The 14,368-nt window shown below is 43.2% G+C and overlaps 1 protein-coding gene across 1 annotated transcript in view; it reads right to left on the reverse strand.

Moving 5' to 3' along the window:
* Positions 1–14,368, reverse strand: part of LOC126419216 (calcium uniporter protein, mitochondrial) — a gene marked incomplete in the record, with an annotated part of 2,318,083 nt that overhangs the window by 75,761 nt on the left and 2,227,954 nt on the right. Inside the window, 2 exon segments of the mRNA XM_050086351.1 lie at positions 5,105–5,223; positions 8,141–8,317. Of these exon segments, the coding sequence (XP_049942308.1) occupies positions 5,105–5,223; positions 8,141–8,317 (296 nt within the window).

Consider the following 14,368-nt stretch of genomic DNA (forward strand, 5'->3'; position numbering starts at 1 on the left):
ATCAGTTGCTGATAGTGCCTGCAGACGCTGTACATGGTACGGAAACAACTGGTTCTCCCGCAGCACTCTCCATACAGTGACGTGGTCAACGTTACCTTGTACAGCAGCAACTTCTCTGACGCTGACATTAGGGTTATCGTCAACTGCACGAAGAATTGCCTCGTCCATTGCAGGTGTCCTCGTCGATCTAGGTCTTCCCCAGTCGCGAGTCATAGGCTGGAATGTTCCGTGCTCCCTAAGACGCCGAGCAATTGCTTCGAAAGTCTTCCTGTCGGGACACCTTCGTTCTGGAAATCTGTCTCAATACAAACGTACCGCGTCACGGCTATTGCCCCGTGCTAATCCATACATCAAATGGGCATTTGCCAACTCCGCATTTGTAAACATTGCACTGACTGCAAAACCACGTTCGTGATGAACACTAACCTGTTGATGCTACGTACTGATGTGCTTGATGCTAGTACTGTAGAGCAATGAGTCGCATGTCAACACAAGCACCGAAGTCAACATTACCTTCCTTCAACTGGGCCAACTGGCGGTGAATCGAGGAAGTACAGTACATACTGACGAAACTAAAATGAGCTCTAACATGGAAATTAAGCGTTTCCGGACACATGTCCACATAACATCTTTTCTTTATTTGTGCGTGAGGAATGTTTCCTGAAAGTTTGGCCGTACCTTTTTGTAACACCCTGTATCTTTCCTCAGATCTGATCGACAATTTAACCTCTCCTACCCATGTATGGTGCGCAGTCTTAAATGTAAAAAAAAAAGAAAGAAAAAAAAACACTGAGTGGGTGGGTGTTGCATTGTAATAGTCGTCTTCTGGAGCGGTATTTGGCGGAGTGGACCGTAACTGTCAATGCAGCGGTTGAGGGAGGGTTGGCTAAGGCAAACAGTGACCGGGTGGACGCGAGAATTTTCTCCGCGGGTCCATGAAGAAATGGCTGAGGAATCAGACAAGACACACTGGGGAGGGGAGGGGGGGGGGGGAGGGGGTTAAAAATGGCTCTGAGCACTATGGGACTCAACTCCTGAGGTCATTAGTCCCCTAGAACTTAGAACTAGTTAAACCTACCTAACCTAAGGACATCACAAACATCCATGCCCGAGGCAGGATTCGAACCTGCGACCGTAGCGGTCTTGCGGTTCCAGACTGCAGCGCCTTTAACCGCACGGCCACTTCGGCCGGCCTCAACTGTTTTTAATTACGAATATTATGCTGGACAATAGAAAATAATAACGATTACACAGTTGGAGAGATCATATCGCGTGAAGTATCAAATGAAAGTTGTCCACAACAGCAAACACAACAGCCCACTTCCCAAATCCTGATTGTATCTCAAAAGTTGCAGACAGATCGATAAAAGATCGATATGAAAATATGCCACAGCCATAAATCCTCCACAAGTCACACGTCATATGAAGGAAACATGAGTTACCTAGTTCCTCCCATAATCATACCACGCAATGACTACCTACAATTAGCTTTTAGATATACTTTAAATGAGTATTTGTGAAAATGGTCATTAATGAAAGTTATATAAAACATGAATAACAAAATTATCCAGGCGTGACTAGGACTCGCGCGCTCAAGAATTCCGCGCAAACTTAATTACGTATACCGACGATTCGTGTATTCTGAGAATCGAGAATCTCGGCGATTTTTGTCTGTTATCGACATTAATAGTGACAAGATATCGGTTCAAGGCATTCCACCACTTTAGAGAATGTTTTAATTTCAAGTCTGAAGTCGAGTACCAAGTGACAAAACAGATGTTCTTTTCGTGTGATATAATTACAAATTAAAAATTCTCTCATTTTTACCTTTACTTTTACTGTGAAATCTATTTTCTCGCCACATTTAATGATTCTACATCAAGGGGAAGTAACCTATAGATTTTAATGAGCGAGTTAGCGAGTATCAAAATACGTGATATGAATGGCAGCATCTCTCGACTGCACTGACTTAAGAAGCTTAACGATTTTTACACCACCAAAGGACTGTAGACTATAGACATTTCAATTTGATACGTCGACCTGTTTTTGAGAAAAAAAGGGTTTAACAGAAGGACGGACAGACAGACGGACTGGCAACAAAAAAATTTTCCCTGTGGTATAATTACAAATTCACAATTTTCGAATTTTTTTCCTTTTGCTTGTACAATGAAACCTTACTCCATGCCACATTTCATGATTCTAGATCAACGGGAAGAACCCTGTTTGTCCTGAAGGGTGAGTATGCGAGTATTACATTTTCTGTAACGCAAATGGCCGTATTTTTTGGCTGCATTGACTTAGAAGCTTCACATTTTTAACATTGCCAAGGGGCCGCAGACGATAATATGTGACATAACTTTCAGATTGATACCTCTACGCGTTCCTGTGAAGAAGGGTTCTAACAGTCGGACAGACAGACGAGAGACATACGGGCAATAAGGTGATCCTATAATGGTTCATGTTTTACCAACTGACATACGGAACCAAGAAAACCAAAACACAAGTGTGAACTGAGATGTATCTAGACGGTAGAAGGACCCTCTTTCTTCAGGCTGGCCAAATGTATTTTGCAATTTTAATGTAATTATCTCCTATTTGTTACAGACGTAAGCGTGTTTATGAATTTTGCTAATAACATACGTAATACTATGTTGTTTTTGCGATGAGAAGTCCCAAATGACCGCAATAATTGTAGGTGTCCCAAGAGGGATGGTGAATATTCAGGAATATGACAAGAACGATCATTCTAAGCAAGAGAGTCCAACAAACATGGGTTGAAGAACGCATACCTGAAGACCTATCAGCACTTGTTCTGCTCCGATCCTCTGAAACACATCTCTTCTTCTGCAGGCTCTTTACCTACTATATTTCCAGGGGCGGTAGTACGGACCAAAACAAGAAAAAAACTGTCCAGTAAACATGGGCTGCAAAGTTTATATGTTACGAGCTATGAGCACTTGTCCATCTTCGTTACTGTGGCACGCATCTTTTTTACTAGGTAAGTGCTCATACTGCTTACGGTATTCATCTCAGAGCCATATTTGCTAGACACTTTTTTCTTGTTTTGGTCCATACTACCTCCTAAAATATGGAAACCAAAGAGCGAACTACCTGAAGTGCCAGCTCCTTCGCATGAAACCCGCATTGACGACATTAACCTCTTAAGGACCGACGTGTTACAGCTGAATATACAGCACAAACAGTTGCAGTAAGTGTGGGCACAGTTTACAACGTCATCAGTGAAAAGCTCAAGTACAGCAAAACAAGTGGAAGGTGGGTACTTAAAAAGTTGCCGCAAAACACAAGGAAATAAGAGGAGGAGGAGGAGATTATTGTTTAACGTCCCGTCGACAACGAGGTCATTAGAGACGGAGCGCAAGCTCGGGTGAGGGAAGGATGGGGAAGGAAATCGGCCGTGCCCTTTCAAAGGAACCATCCCGGCATTTGCCTGAAGCGATTTAGGGAAATCACGGAAAACCTAAATCAGGATGGCCGGAGACGGGATTGAACGGTCGTCCCCCCGAATGCGAGTCCAGTGTGCTAACCACTGCGCCACCTCGCTCGGTGGAAATAAGACCCGGAGTGTCTACAGACTTGAAAGAACGCTATGAAATGGAAGGTGACCCTTTTCCAAACAAGATTTTAACGTGTGATGGAACTTGGGTTCATCGTTTTGAGTCCAATAGACAAAGCATGGAAAGGAAGCAAAGGAATTCATAATACAACCATCAGCGGCAAAAGGCATGTTGACCGTCTTTTTAATTATTTGGAAGATCGGCATACAAGAAACAGTCTCTACTACCCAGACATGCAGATGGACAAAATAAAACTAGCAATGAGAGAAAATCGTCGCGGATAAAAAAAGGGTTGATATTTACTAAACGACAATACTCGCCCTCACACTGCCCAGCTGAACCCCGGAAACCACTGGAAAAATGTGTTGGAAGGTGCTGCTTTATCCTCCCTACAGCTCAGATTTCACTTCCTCGGATTTTCATTTCTTTGGTCCACTCAAGGAGGAAAAATGTTCAGCAACAACGAGGAGGCCACAGAATTTGTGGGAAAAGTGGCTCGAACAACAAGACAAAGACTTCTTCGCATCATGCATAAAAAAACCAGTTCATTGTTGAGACAACTGTATTAATATTGGCCGGGGTGAGAAGTAGTAAAAGTTTCATTTTGTACCAATCCACAGTTTTTTTCTGTATCAATTTGTCTCTTTAATTACTGAATGTCCCTGTTAACTGAAGAAGGGACGAAGAGATCAAGAGCAAATGAAGACAGTAAAAAGTACACCAACATGTATTGGCTCAAATGGCTCTGAACACTATGAGACTTAACATTTGAGGTCATCAGTCCCCCTAGACTTAGAACTACTTAAACCTAACTAACCTAAGGACATCACACACATCCATGCCCGAGGCAAATTCGAACCTGCGACCGTAGCGGTCGCGCGGTTCCAGACTGAAGCGCCTAGAACCGCTCGGCCAAAACGGCCGGCCCAACATGTGTTTGAATATGAAAAAAACGCAGTTTGAAGTTAAATGGGCATATTAAAAGAAAGGAACAACTTGATTAACGAGATATGTTGTGGAATTCTCTGGAAATCACAGTAAACCAAAAGACGAAACAATACAAAGGAACGGCTTACTAAAAAAAATCAATAAATAAATAGATAAAATAAAAAAGACTTTACAGCTGCCGGGCGATACGGGACAGAGTTGCTGCGTTACGCGGGCAACTCTTGTTTGTACGTCTGTAGCCGTCTGCCAATACACAAGCAACGAGCAGGCGGCTCCGTTATTTTTAACACTGAACTGAAGCTACCGGAGTCACAGAGGCGGTAACACTACGTAGCATCAATTACTCAGTTTACACTCAAAACCACGGCACAGGCGTTAACACTACGTAGCATCAATTACTCAGTTTACAGTCAAAACCACGCCTTGCTTAGGTCAAAACGCTTAGCAAAACCAAGCTCTCAGAATCTTTTGATCAACACTTTGTGCACCTTGGGATAAAGAAACACGGAGTTATCGTTGGAGAGTGACTCAACACTCCCAGAGGTCGTGCAGAAGTGTGTGCAGAGACATGCTGTACTTACTTTGGTTAGTCTCTCCTGCCGGGGCGTGTTCACCACGTAGACGCTGTCGTTGACGATGAGTTTGAAGTCGTTTTCCATCAGCACTTCTATGGTGTTGGACGAGGCTATCCGGACGTCATCTGCGCAGATACAGAAAATATACTGACTCATCTGTTCATCTACTCCGAAAAATTATCTATACTGAAGATTGGTGGTAGTTGCACCAGCAGCATCAACATCAACAGCAACAACACAGGGCGAGTAATGCCACTGGAGCGAAATCGGACCCCATGCTCAAATGGCTTTAAAGCACTATGGGACTTAACATCTGAGGTCATCAATCCCCTAGACTTAGAACTACTTAAACCAACAACCTAAGGACACCACATACATCCATGCCCGAAGCAGGATTCGAACTTGCGACCGTAGCAGCAACGCGGTTCCGGACTGAAGAGCCTAGAACCGCCGGCCGCGGTGGTCTCGCGGTTAAGGCGCTCAGTCCGGAACCGCGCGACTGCTACAGTCGCAGGTTCGAATCCTGCTTCGGGCATGGATGTGTCTGATGTCCTTAGGTTAGTTAGGTTTAAGTAGTTCTAAGTTCTAGGGGACTGATGACCACAGATGTTAAGTCCCATAGTGCTCAGAGCCATTTTTGAGCCTAGAACCGCTCGGCCACACCGGCCCGCTCGGATCCCATGTTCAGCATACCTGGTCTGGTTGGGCTCTGCCTCTGCGACACCACATCTGGTTCACAGAAGCTCTTCTGCGAACCTTGCAGAACTAGCACTCCTGAAAGGAAGAATATTGTGGAGACATGGCTTAGCCACAGCCTGGGGTATGTTTCCAGAATGAGATTTTCACTCTGCAGCGGAGTGTGCGCTGATATGAAACTTCCTGGCAGATTAAAACTGTGTGCCGGACCGAGACGCAAACTCGTGACCTTTGCCTTTCGCAGGCAAGTGCTCTACCATCTTCAACTTTCGCAGAAGAGTTTCTGTGAAGTTTGGAAGGTAGGAGACGGGGTACTGGCAGAACTGAAGCTGTGAGGACGGGTCGTGAGTCGTGCTTGGGTAGCTCAGATGGTAGAGCAGTTGCCTGCGAAAGGCAAAGGTCCCAAGTTCGATTCTCAGTCCGGCACACAGTTTTAATCTGCCAGGAAGTTTCAAACGGAAACTTATTGATCACCTCTTATAAAAGTATTTCGTGATTTACACAGTCAAATGTCTCTGACAGGTCAGTAAACACAAAATAAACGGGACACTGTGTAATCTACTAGGTCTACAACTTTGCTTCCGCCGTTTTTTCTCGAAGTCCGGGGCTTTGTTGTGAAAAACTTACAACAAAATTACGATTCATAGTACTGCCAATCGCTGGCCACTGCATTCTCCCATCTTTTGGATAGCATACGAATCCCGTGGCCGAAGAAATGGGCGTCTTTTGTGGGGATCCATGAATCGATTCCATTTTGCACTTGTTCATATGATCGGAAGTGCTGCTCAAGCCAGACTGTATGCCACTGGCCGAGAAAGGGGGTAGTCAGAGAGAGCAACATATGGAGAATGCGGCGGCAGGGATAGGACTTCTCATTCCAACGTTCCATGTATATTTTGACGGGTTTTGCGACTTAGGGTCGAGCACTGACCTGCTCCAAAATTACCTTTACGTGTCTATCGCTGTATTGTGGCCGTTTGTGTTTCAGTGCTGGGCTCGAACGCATCAACTGCTTTCGATACTGATGTCCTGTGACTGTCTTCGTCTGTTTCAGTAGCTACGAAAGCGTTCTGTCTTCCCCCGCCATGCCAGTCTTCGACATCAAAATCACCGTTCTTAAGGCGTTGAAAACTTTCTATGCACGTTCTTGCACTAATAGTTCCCTTCAATCACAAATCGACTAATATTTTTATGACATTATGTTTACAGATGCCTAAGCTTATTGTATTACACCTATGACCAACCACCTGAACCCCACTTGGCGCTACTGCCATCTATTTCAAAACGACAGAAGCAAAGTTGTAGACCTAATATATTGAAATTGTAAGTAGGCTGTTTAGGTTTTTTTATTGGTAATGCCACGTAGCGCTCTGTATGAAAATCACTGGCTGTGCTGTATGCAGTCTGTGGCTGATTTGCATTGTTGTTTGCTATTGTAGTGTTGGGCAGTTGGCTGTTAACAGCGCGTAGCGTTGCGCAGTTGGAGGTGAGCCGCCCGCAGTGGTGGATGTGGGGAGTGAAATGGCGGAGTTTTGAGAGCGGATGATCTGGACGTGTGTCCATCAGAGACAGTAAATTTGTACGACTGGGGGTCATGAACTGCTATATATATAATGACTTTTGAACACTATTAAGGTAAATACATTGTTTGTTCTCTATCGAAATCTTTCATTTGCTAACTATGCCTATCAGTAGTTAGTGCCTTCATTAGTTTGAATCTTTTATTTAGTTGGCAGTAGTGGCGCTCGCTGTATTGCAGTAGTTCGAGTAACGAAGATTTTTGTGGGGTAAGTGATTCGTGAAAGGTATAGGTTAATGTTAGTCAGGGCCATTCTTTTGTAGGGATTATTGAAAGTCAGATTGCGTTGCGCTAAAAATATTGTGTGTCAGTTTAGTGTTGATCAGAATAAGTAAAGAGAAATGTCTGAGTACGTTCAGTTTTGCTCAGCTGTTTGAAAATCAAATAACGTAAGGGGTTTATCAGCACAGTAATTCATTAATTTTTCTAAGGGGACGTTTCATAAAATCTGTCAAGTGTCGTGAAAGTTAATAACTTAAGTGGAGATGGGAGACAGGCGGCAGGACAGTGATGAGTGCAGGGACGTGAACAGTGAATGCAAAGTAGTGGAAGGGTGGTTGGTATTTAGATGGAAAAGGGGCAGACGGAGGGGGGGGGGGGGAGGGAGGGAGAGAGAGAGAGAGAGAGAGAGAGAGAGAGAGAGAGAGAGAGAGAGAGAGGATATAACAAAGAGCGGATCTTTTTGTCACGGATTTGTTTAGCACACGCTAGAGCACTGTGGTGACGCTACAAAAGAGGCGTACAGACGCAGCAGGCTGGGTACTGACCGAGGCTGGAGACGGCGACGCGGTCGATGCCGTGGTCCTCGTGTCGCAGCATGGCCAGGAAGTCGCCCACCGTGTTGGAGACGGGCCGCAGCGTGAAGCGGCAGCGCTCGCGCCGCGACGGTAGCGGCACCGTCACCTGCGGTAGGCCGCGGTAGTACTCCACAGTCACCTCGCCGGCTGCAACACACAGCGCAGGGGGCGCATTTGACTAGGGCGCAGCCAGTGGGGGCAGCCCGACTAGAGCGGGCACAAAATACCGACTGCTAGACAACATTCCATTACAACTACTGCGGGCCTTGGGGGAGCCAGTCCTGGCAAAACTCTACCATCTGGTGAGCAAGATGTATGAGACAGGCGAAATAACCTCAGACTCCAAGAAGAATACAATAGTTCCAATCCCAAAGAAAGTAGGTGTTGACAGATGTGAAAATTACCGAACAATCAGTTTATTAATAAGTCACGGGTGCAAAATACTAACGCGAATTCTTTACAGACGAATGGAAAAACTGGCAGAAGCCGACCTCGGGGAAGATCAGTTTGGATTCCGTGGAAATATTGGAACACGTGAAGCAATACTGACCCTACAACTTATTTTAGAAGCTAGATTAAGGAAAGGCAAACCTACGTTTGAAGCATTTGTAGACTTAGAGAAAGCTTTTGACAATGTTGACTGGAATACTCTCTTTCAAACTCTGAAGGTGGCAGGGGTAAAATACAGGGAGCGAAAGGCTATTTACAATTTGTACAGAAACCAGATGGTAGTTATAAGAGTCGAAGAGCATGAAGGGGAAGCAATGGTTGGGAAGGGAGTGAGACAGGGTTGTAGCCTCTCCCCGACGCTATTCAATCTGTATATTGAGCAGGCAGTAAAGGAAACAAAAGAAAAGTTCGGAGTAGGTATTAAAATGCACGGAGAAGAAATAAAAACTTTGAGGTTCGTCGATGACATTGTAATTCTGTCAGAGACAGCAAAGGACTTGGAAGAGCAGTTGAACGGAATGCATAGTGTCTTGAAAGGAGGGTATAAGATAAACATCAACAAAAGCAAAACGAGGATAATGGAATGTAGTCGAATTAAGTCGGGTGATGCTGACGGAATTAGATTAGGAAATGAGACACTTAAAGTAGTAAAGGAGTTTTGCTATTTGGGGAGCAAAATAACTGATGATGATCGAAGTAGAGAGGATATAAAATGTAGACTGGCAATGGCAAGGAAACCGTTTCTGAGGAAGAGAAATTTGTTAACATCGAGTATAGATTTAAGTGTCAGGAAGTCGTTTCTGAAAGTATTTCTATGGAGCGTAGCCATGTGTGGAAGTGAAACATGGACGATAACTAGTTTGGAAAAGAAGAGAATAGAAGCTTTCGAAATGTGGTGCTACAGAAGAATGCTGAAGATTATATGGGTAGATCACGTAACTAATGAGGAGGTATTGAATAGGATTGGGGAGAAGAGAAGTTTGTGGCCCAACATGACTAGCAGAAGGGATCGGTTGGTAGGACATGTTCTGAGGCATCAAGGGATCGCCAATTTAGTATTGGAGGGAAGCGTGGAGGGTAAAAATCGTATAGGGAGACCAAGAGATGAATACACTAAACAGATTCAGAATGATGTAGGTTGCAGTAGGTACTGGGAGATGAAGAAGCTTGCACAGGATAGAGTAGCATGGAGAGCTGCATCAAACCAGTCTCAGAACTGAAGACCACAACAACGACAGTACCACAGAAAAATCTCTCTGAGGAAGACTGAGACATCGACGACAACAGCAGCTGTTCTGCGAGCTGAATAGTACGAGGGTCACTCCAAAAGAAATGCACACTATTTTTGTAAAAATAGAGTTTTCAATCTGCATGTGTGAAAGTTTTACAGTGTGTTGATACATCCTTTCCGCTTGTTTTCAAACTTAGTTCAACCTGTCCCCCCCCCCCCCACCCCCCCCCCCCCCCCCCCCGTGAGTGGCACCATCACAGCTTGTCTTCAAGATGGTTGCCACACTTGACGTTCGTCAGAAGCAACGTGCTGTCATAGAACTCCTCTGCTGTGAAAACGAGACAGTGGGAAACATCCGCAAGAGGTTGAAAAACGTGTATGGAGATGCTGCTGTAGATCGCAGTACAGTTAGTCGGTGGGCAAGCAGGTTACGTGACGAAAGCAGGCACGGCAATATTGAGGATTGTCCTCGCAGTGGCAGGGCTCGTACTGCACAAGCTGCAGACAACGTGCAGAGAGTTAACGAATTGGTGACTGCTGACAGACGCATCACAGTGAACGAATTGTCACGCTACGTTGGGATAGGAGTACGAAGTGTTTGCAGAATACTGAAAGCGTTGGCGTTAAAAAAGGTTTGTGCCAGGTGGGTTCCTAGGATGCTGTCAGTGGCTCACAAAGAAACAAGACAAATGGTATGCAGCGAACTTTTGGAACAGTACGTGAATGGTGGAGATGAATTTATTGGAAGAACTGTGACAGGTGATGAAACATGGCTCCATCATTTTTCACCAGAGACTAAGAGGCAATCAATGGAGTGGCATAATGCAAATTAACCAAGAAAAAAGAATTCAAAACCACACCTTCTGTTGGAAAAGTTATGGCTACTGTGTTTTTCGATTCCGAAGGACTCTTGCTTGTGGACATCATGCCAAGTGGAACCATCATAAATTCTGATGCATATGTGACAACACTGACTGAGTCGTGTTCGACCACATCGGCAAAAGCAGGATTTTTTGCTGTTACACGACAATGCACGGCCACATGTCACTCAAAAAACCATGGAAGTGATCACAAAACTCGGATGGACAACACTGAAACACCTGCCTTACACTTCTGACCTGGCTCCATGTGACTATCATCTCTTTGGGAAACTGAAAGACTCTCTTCGTGGAACAAGGTTTGAAGGTGATGACTCCCTTGTGCATGATGCCAAACAGTGGCTCCAACAGGTTTGTCCAAAATTTTACCGTGTTTGGTTCCAAGACGGTGTAAGGCAGTTGAGAGGGATGGAAATTATGTGGAGAAATGAAAATCTTGTTCCTAAAGGATGTATCCACACACTGTAAAACTTTGAAACATGTAGAATAAAAGATGGATTTTTTTAAAAAAATAGTGTGCATTTCTTTTGGAGTGACCCTTGTACATGTTTAACATACTCTGTGTAACACCGAAAATGCAGGATGCACGGCACCTGCTACTGATATGTATCTTTTTTTCTGAATTTATGTAAATATTTGTAATTTAAATGCTTTCTTTTAATAAGTAAGGACATTGCTTCACTGTACGTGTACATTTAGCTAGAAGTCTGTTGACGTTTCATTGTATTTATCTGTGTTTTACTGTTTAAACTCAGGGCGATTGTGTCCTCATTTACCCCAGACATTGTTACCAAGCAGGATCCTTGTTCCTTTCTTTTTCCTAATATGCTAACTGAGTGTCATAAGAAACAAATTGAATAGTTACAGCCAGTTTATTAATGAATAATTTCTCTTTTAAGAATTTTAGCCTCAGTCTACTTTCAATTAACTGTTGTACAACAGAGGTTTCAGTATATGACTAAAAGTAAAGCAATTTCTTTTTTCAAGTTTCAGAATCAATCACTAGAAAAAATCCAAATATAAAGAAACGCACAAATTAAGAGTGCAGAAGTTTTACTTATTTTACATATAGCTTGGAGCACATGGCTGTTTGGTTTGGTTCGTATTCTAGTGTTTAATTCTGTTCAAGCCAGTGAAAAAAAAGACCCTCAGTTGTTCAGTCAATAATACGAAATCCAATTTGCAAAATAACTAACGGCAAAGTAAAAAGTGCTGCTTTTTATTTCTTTGATAACGTTATGCTGAGGTCACTGAAAGTCATTGTTCACGTAACGACGTTCAGTACTAACATACAGTTTAATTGCATATTTTCAAATCATTCCTCGATTGCCTTTTTCAACATTTAATGCCAAACATAACGTAAGAGTGACTTCTCAGTTTTCTTTATCATTACATACTCACTTAAAATTAGTGTAAAAGCCACGTCAGTGCTTAATAATACATGTTTTTCTTTCCCATCATCTTGTACAGGATTTTGGGTGTAAATTGCCCTAGTGGGCTGGCGACCGTTAATTACTTCCTTTTCGTTCATTAGTGTAACTTTTGGATTCATGATCAGTGGTACCCCTTTCTGTCCAGTGTTGTTTGTGAGTGTATGAACTAAATAAATTTCATTTTCCAAATTATAGCCCTGTTCGGTTTAATTACGTTTAATTTTAGTAGACTTTCCATCAGAAGGGTCGGTTGTACGCTTTCCTCCTACTCATCGATAGCCTTACAGAATTAGAAAAAATCCATTAGGTATTCACGCGATCCACGGTCATATTTTATATCGCAAGCAGGGTAGGCCCTTTAGAAAGAGGGAGGTCACAACTGCCGCAAAAACATTAGTACACTTGGAAGGACGACGTCGATTTTGATCCAGTGATGGAAAATGCCACCTCAGTGATAGTAAGTGCACTGATAATGATTTCAAAATTGCCCCCCCCCCTCCCCAACAGATAGCATAGTGGCATAGTTACCAGAGCGCTCACTGTTGTGCAAACATGTCAAGCAAGGAGACAACGATGTAATTAACACGCACTCACGCTTCCTACAGCCAACTCAGCGAGTGTCATCATCATCAGTTATCTGCTATATTAGCAGGTCCTTTGCCTCTCCATTTTCTGCGTTCCATTGCTTCCTTCTTAAAGCTGCTGTATGTTGTACCGTCCATCATGTCATCCAGTATCTGGAATCTCTTCCTTCCTCACTTCCTTTTCCCTTCTACATAACCTTCTAAAACTGTTTTTATCAGTCCGTCATTCTTTCTTAATATATGCCCAATCCAATTTCTTTTTCTTCTCTTTATTACATCTAGTAGCTGTCTTTTCTCTCCCACTCTTCTCAGTACCTCTTCATTTTTTACTCTGTCCATCCAACTTATTCTTTCCATCCTCCGTCATGTCCAGATCTCAAAAGCCTCCAGCCTTTCTCTGTCTTTTTTCCTCATAGGCCATGTTTCAGCGCCATATTGAAGAACACTCCATACAAGACATTTTATGAGTCTCTGAGTTCTCTGTCCAGACCGCTGCAGAAGATTCTCCTTTTCTTATAAAACGCCTCTTTTGCCATTGCTATCCTTGTTTTAATTTCTGTGGTGCACTTCCAGTCAGTGTCTATCCTGCTTCCAAGATACTTAAAATTTTGCACCTGTTCTAGTATTTCTCCATTCAGCATAATTTTTATTTCCTTATTTCCTCCTAGTGCCAATACTTTTGTTTTATTTGTGTTAATTTTCATTCCATATTTTTTTCCATTAGTTGCAATGATGTCAACCAAATCCTGTAATTCTTTTTCCCCTGTGGCTAAAAGGACCATGTCACCAGCAAACCTCAAACACTCTACTCTTCTTCGTCCAATTTCTACTCCTTTGTCATCTAATGAGCATTGGTCAATCATATTTTCCAAGTAGAGGTTGAAAAGAATAGGTGATAGACAGCATCCTTGTCTTACTCCTTTTCCTAGTCTGATCCAGTTTGTACTTTCTCCTCTCACTTTAACTGAAACTTTTTGATTAAGATATAATGAGTTTATAAGTCTTCTGGTTTTCCAGTCTACTCTCTTTTCCCTCATTATAGTCGCCAGCTTGTCCCAAACCACACTGTCAAATGCCTTTTCTAGATCGATGAAGCACATATATAGGTCTCTTCCTTTTTCAATAAACCTTTTCCCCAAGATTCGTAGGAGCCCTATTGCATCTCTGGTGCCCGTATTCCGTCTAAAGCCGAACTGCTCCTCGCCAAGATTCTTCTCCATTACTTTTTCAAGTCTTTTATTAATTATTCTTAACATCACTTTGGCTGCATGCGAAATGAGGCTGATTGTCCTGTGCTCGCTGCATTTCTTGGTTCCTTGATTTTTCGGTAATGGAATCATTACTGCTGTCAGAAAGTCCTCAGGCCATTCACCACTGTCATATATTTTATTACATAACCTCAATATTTCTCTTATTCCATCTTGGTTCAAGCATTTTAGTATTTCTCCCGGTATTGTATCTGTACCTATCGCTTTGCCATTTTTCATTGCAGCTATGGCAGACTTTACTTCTTCCATTATGATGGTTGGTCCTTTCTCGTCATCACTTACACTATTGTGTGATTCAAGCGAGTGTAAAAGAGGTCAAATCGTAGCTTCCACAGTGGCGCGAAGACCCTTTTC

The sequence above is a fragment of the Schistocerca serialis genome, chromosome 9 (assembly GCF_023864345.2).
Source record: "Schistocerca serialis cubense isolate TAMUIC-IGC-003099 chromosome 9, iqSchSeri2.2, whole genome shotgun sequence".
In the NCBI taxonomy this organism is placed as follows: domain Eukaryota; kingdom Metazoa; phylum Arthropoda; class Insecta; order Orthoptera; family Acrididae; genus Schistocerca; species Schistocerca serialis.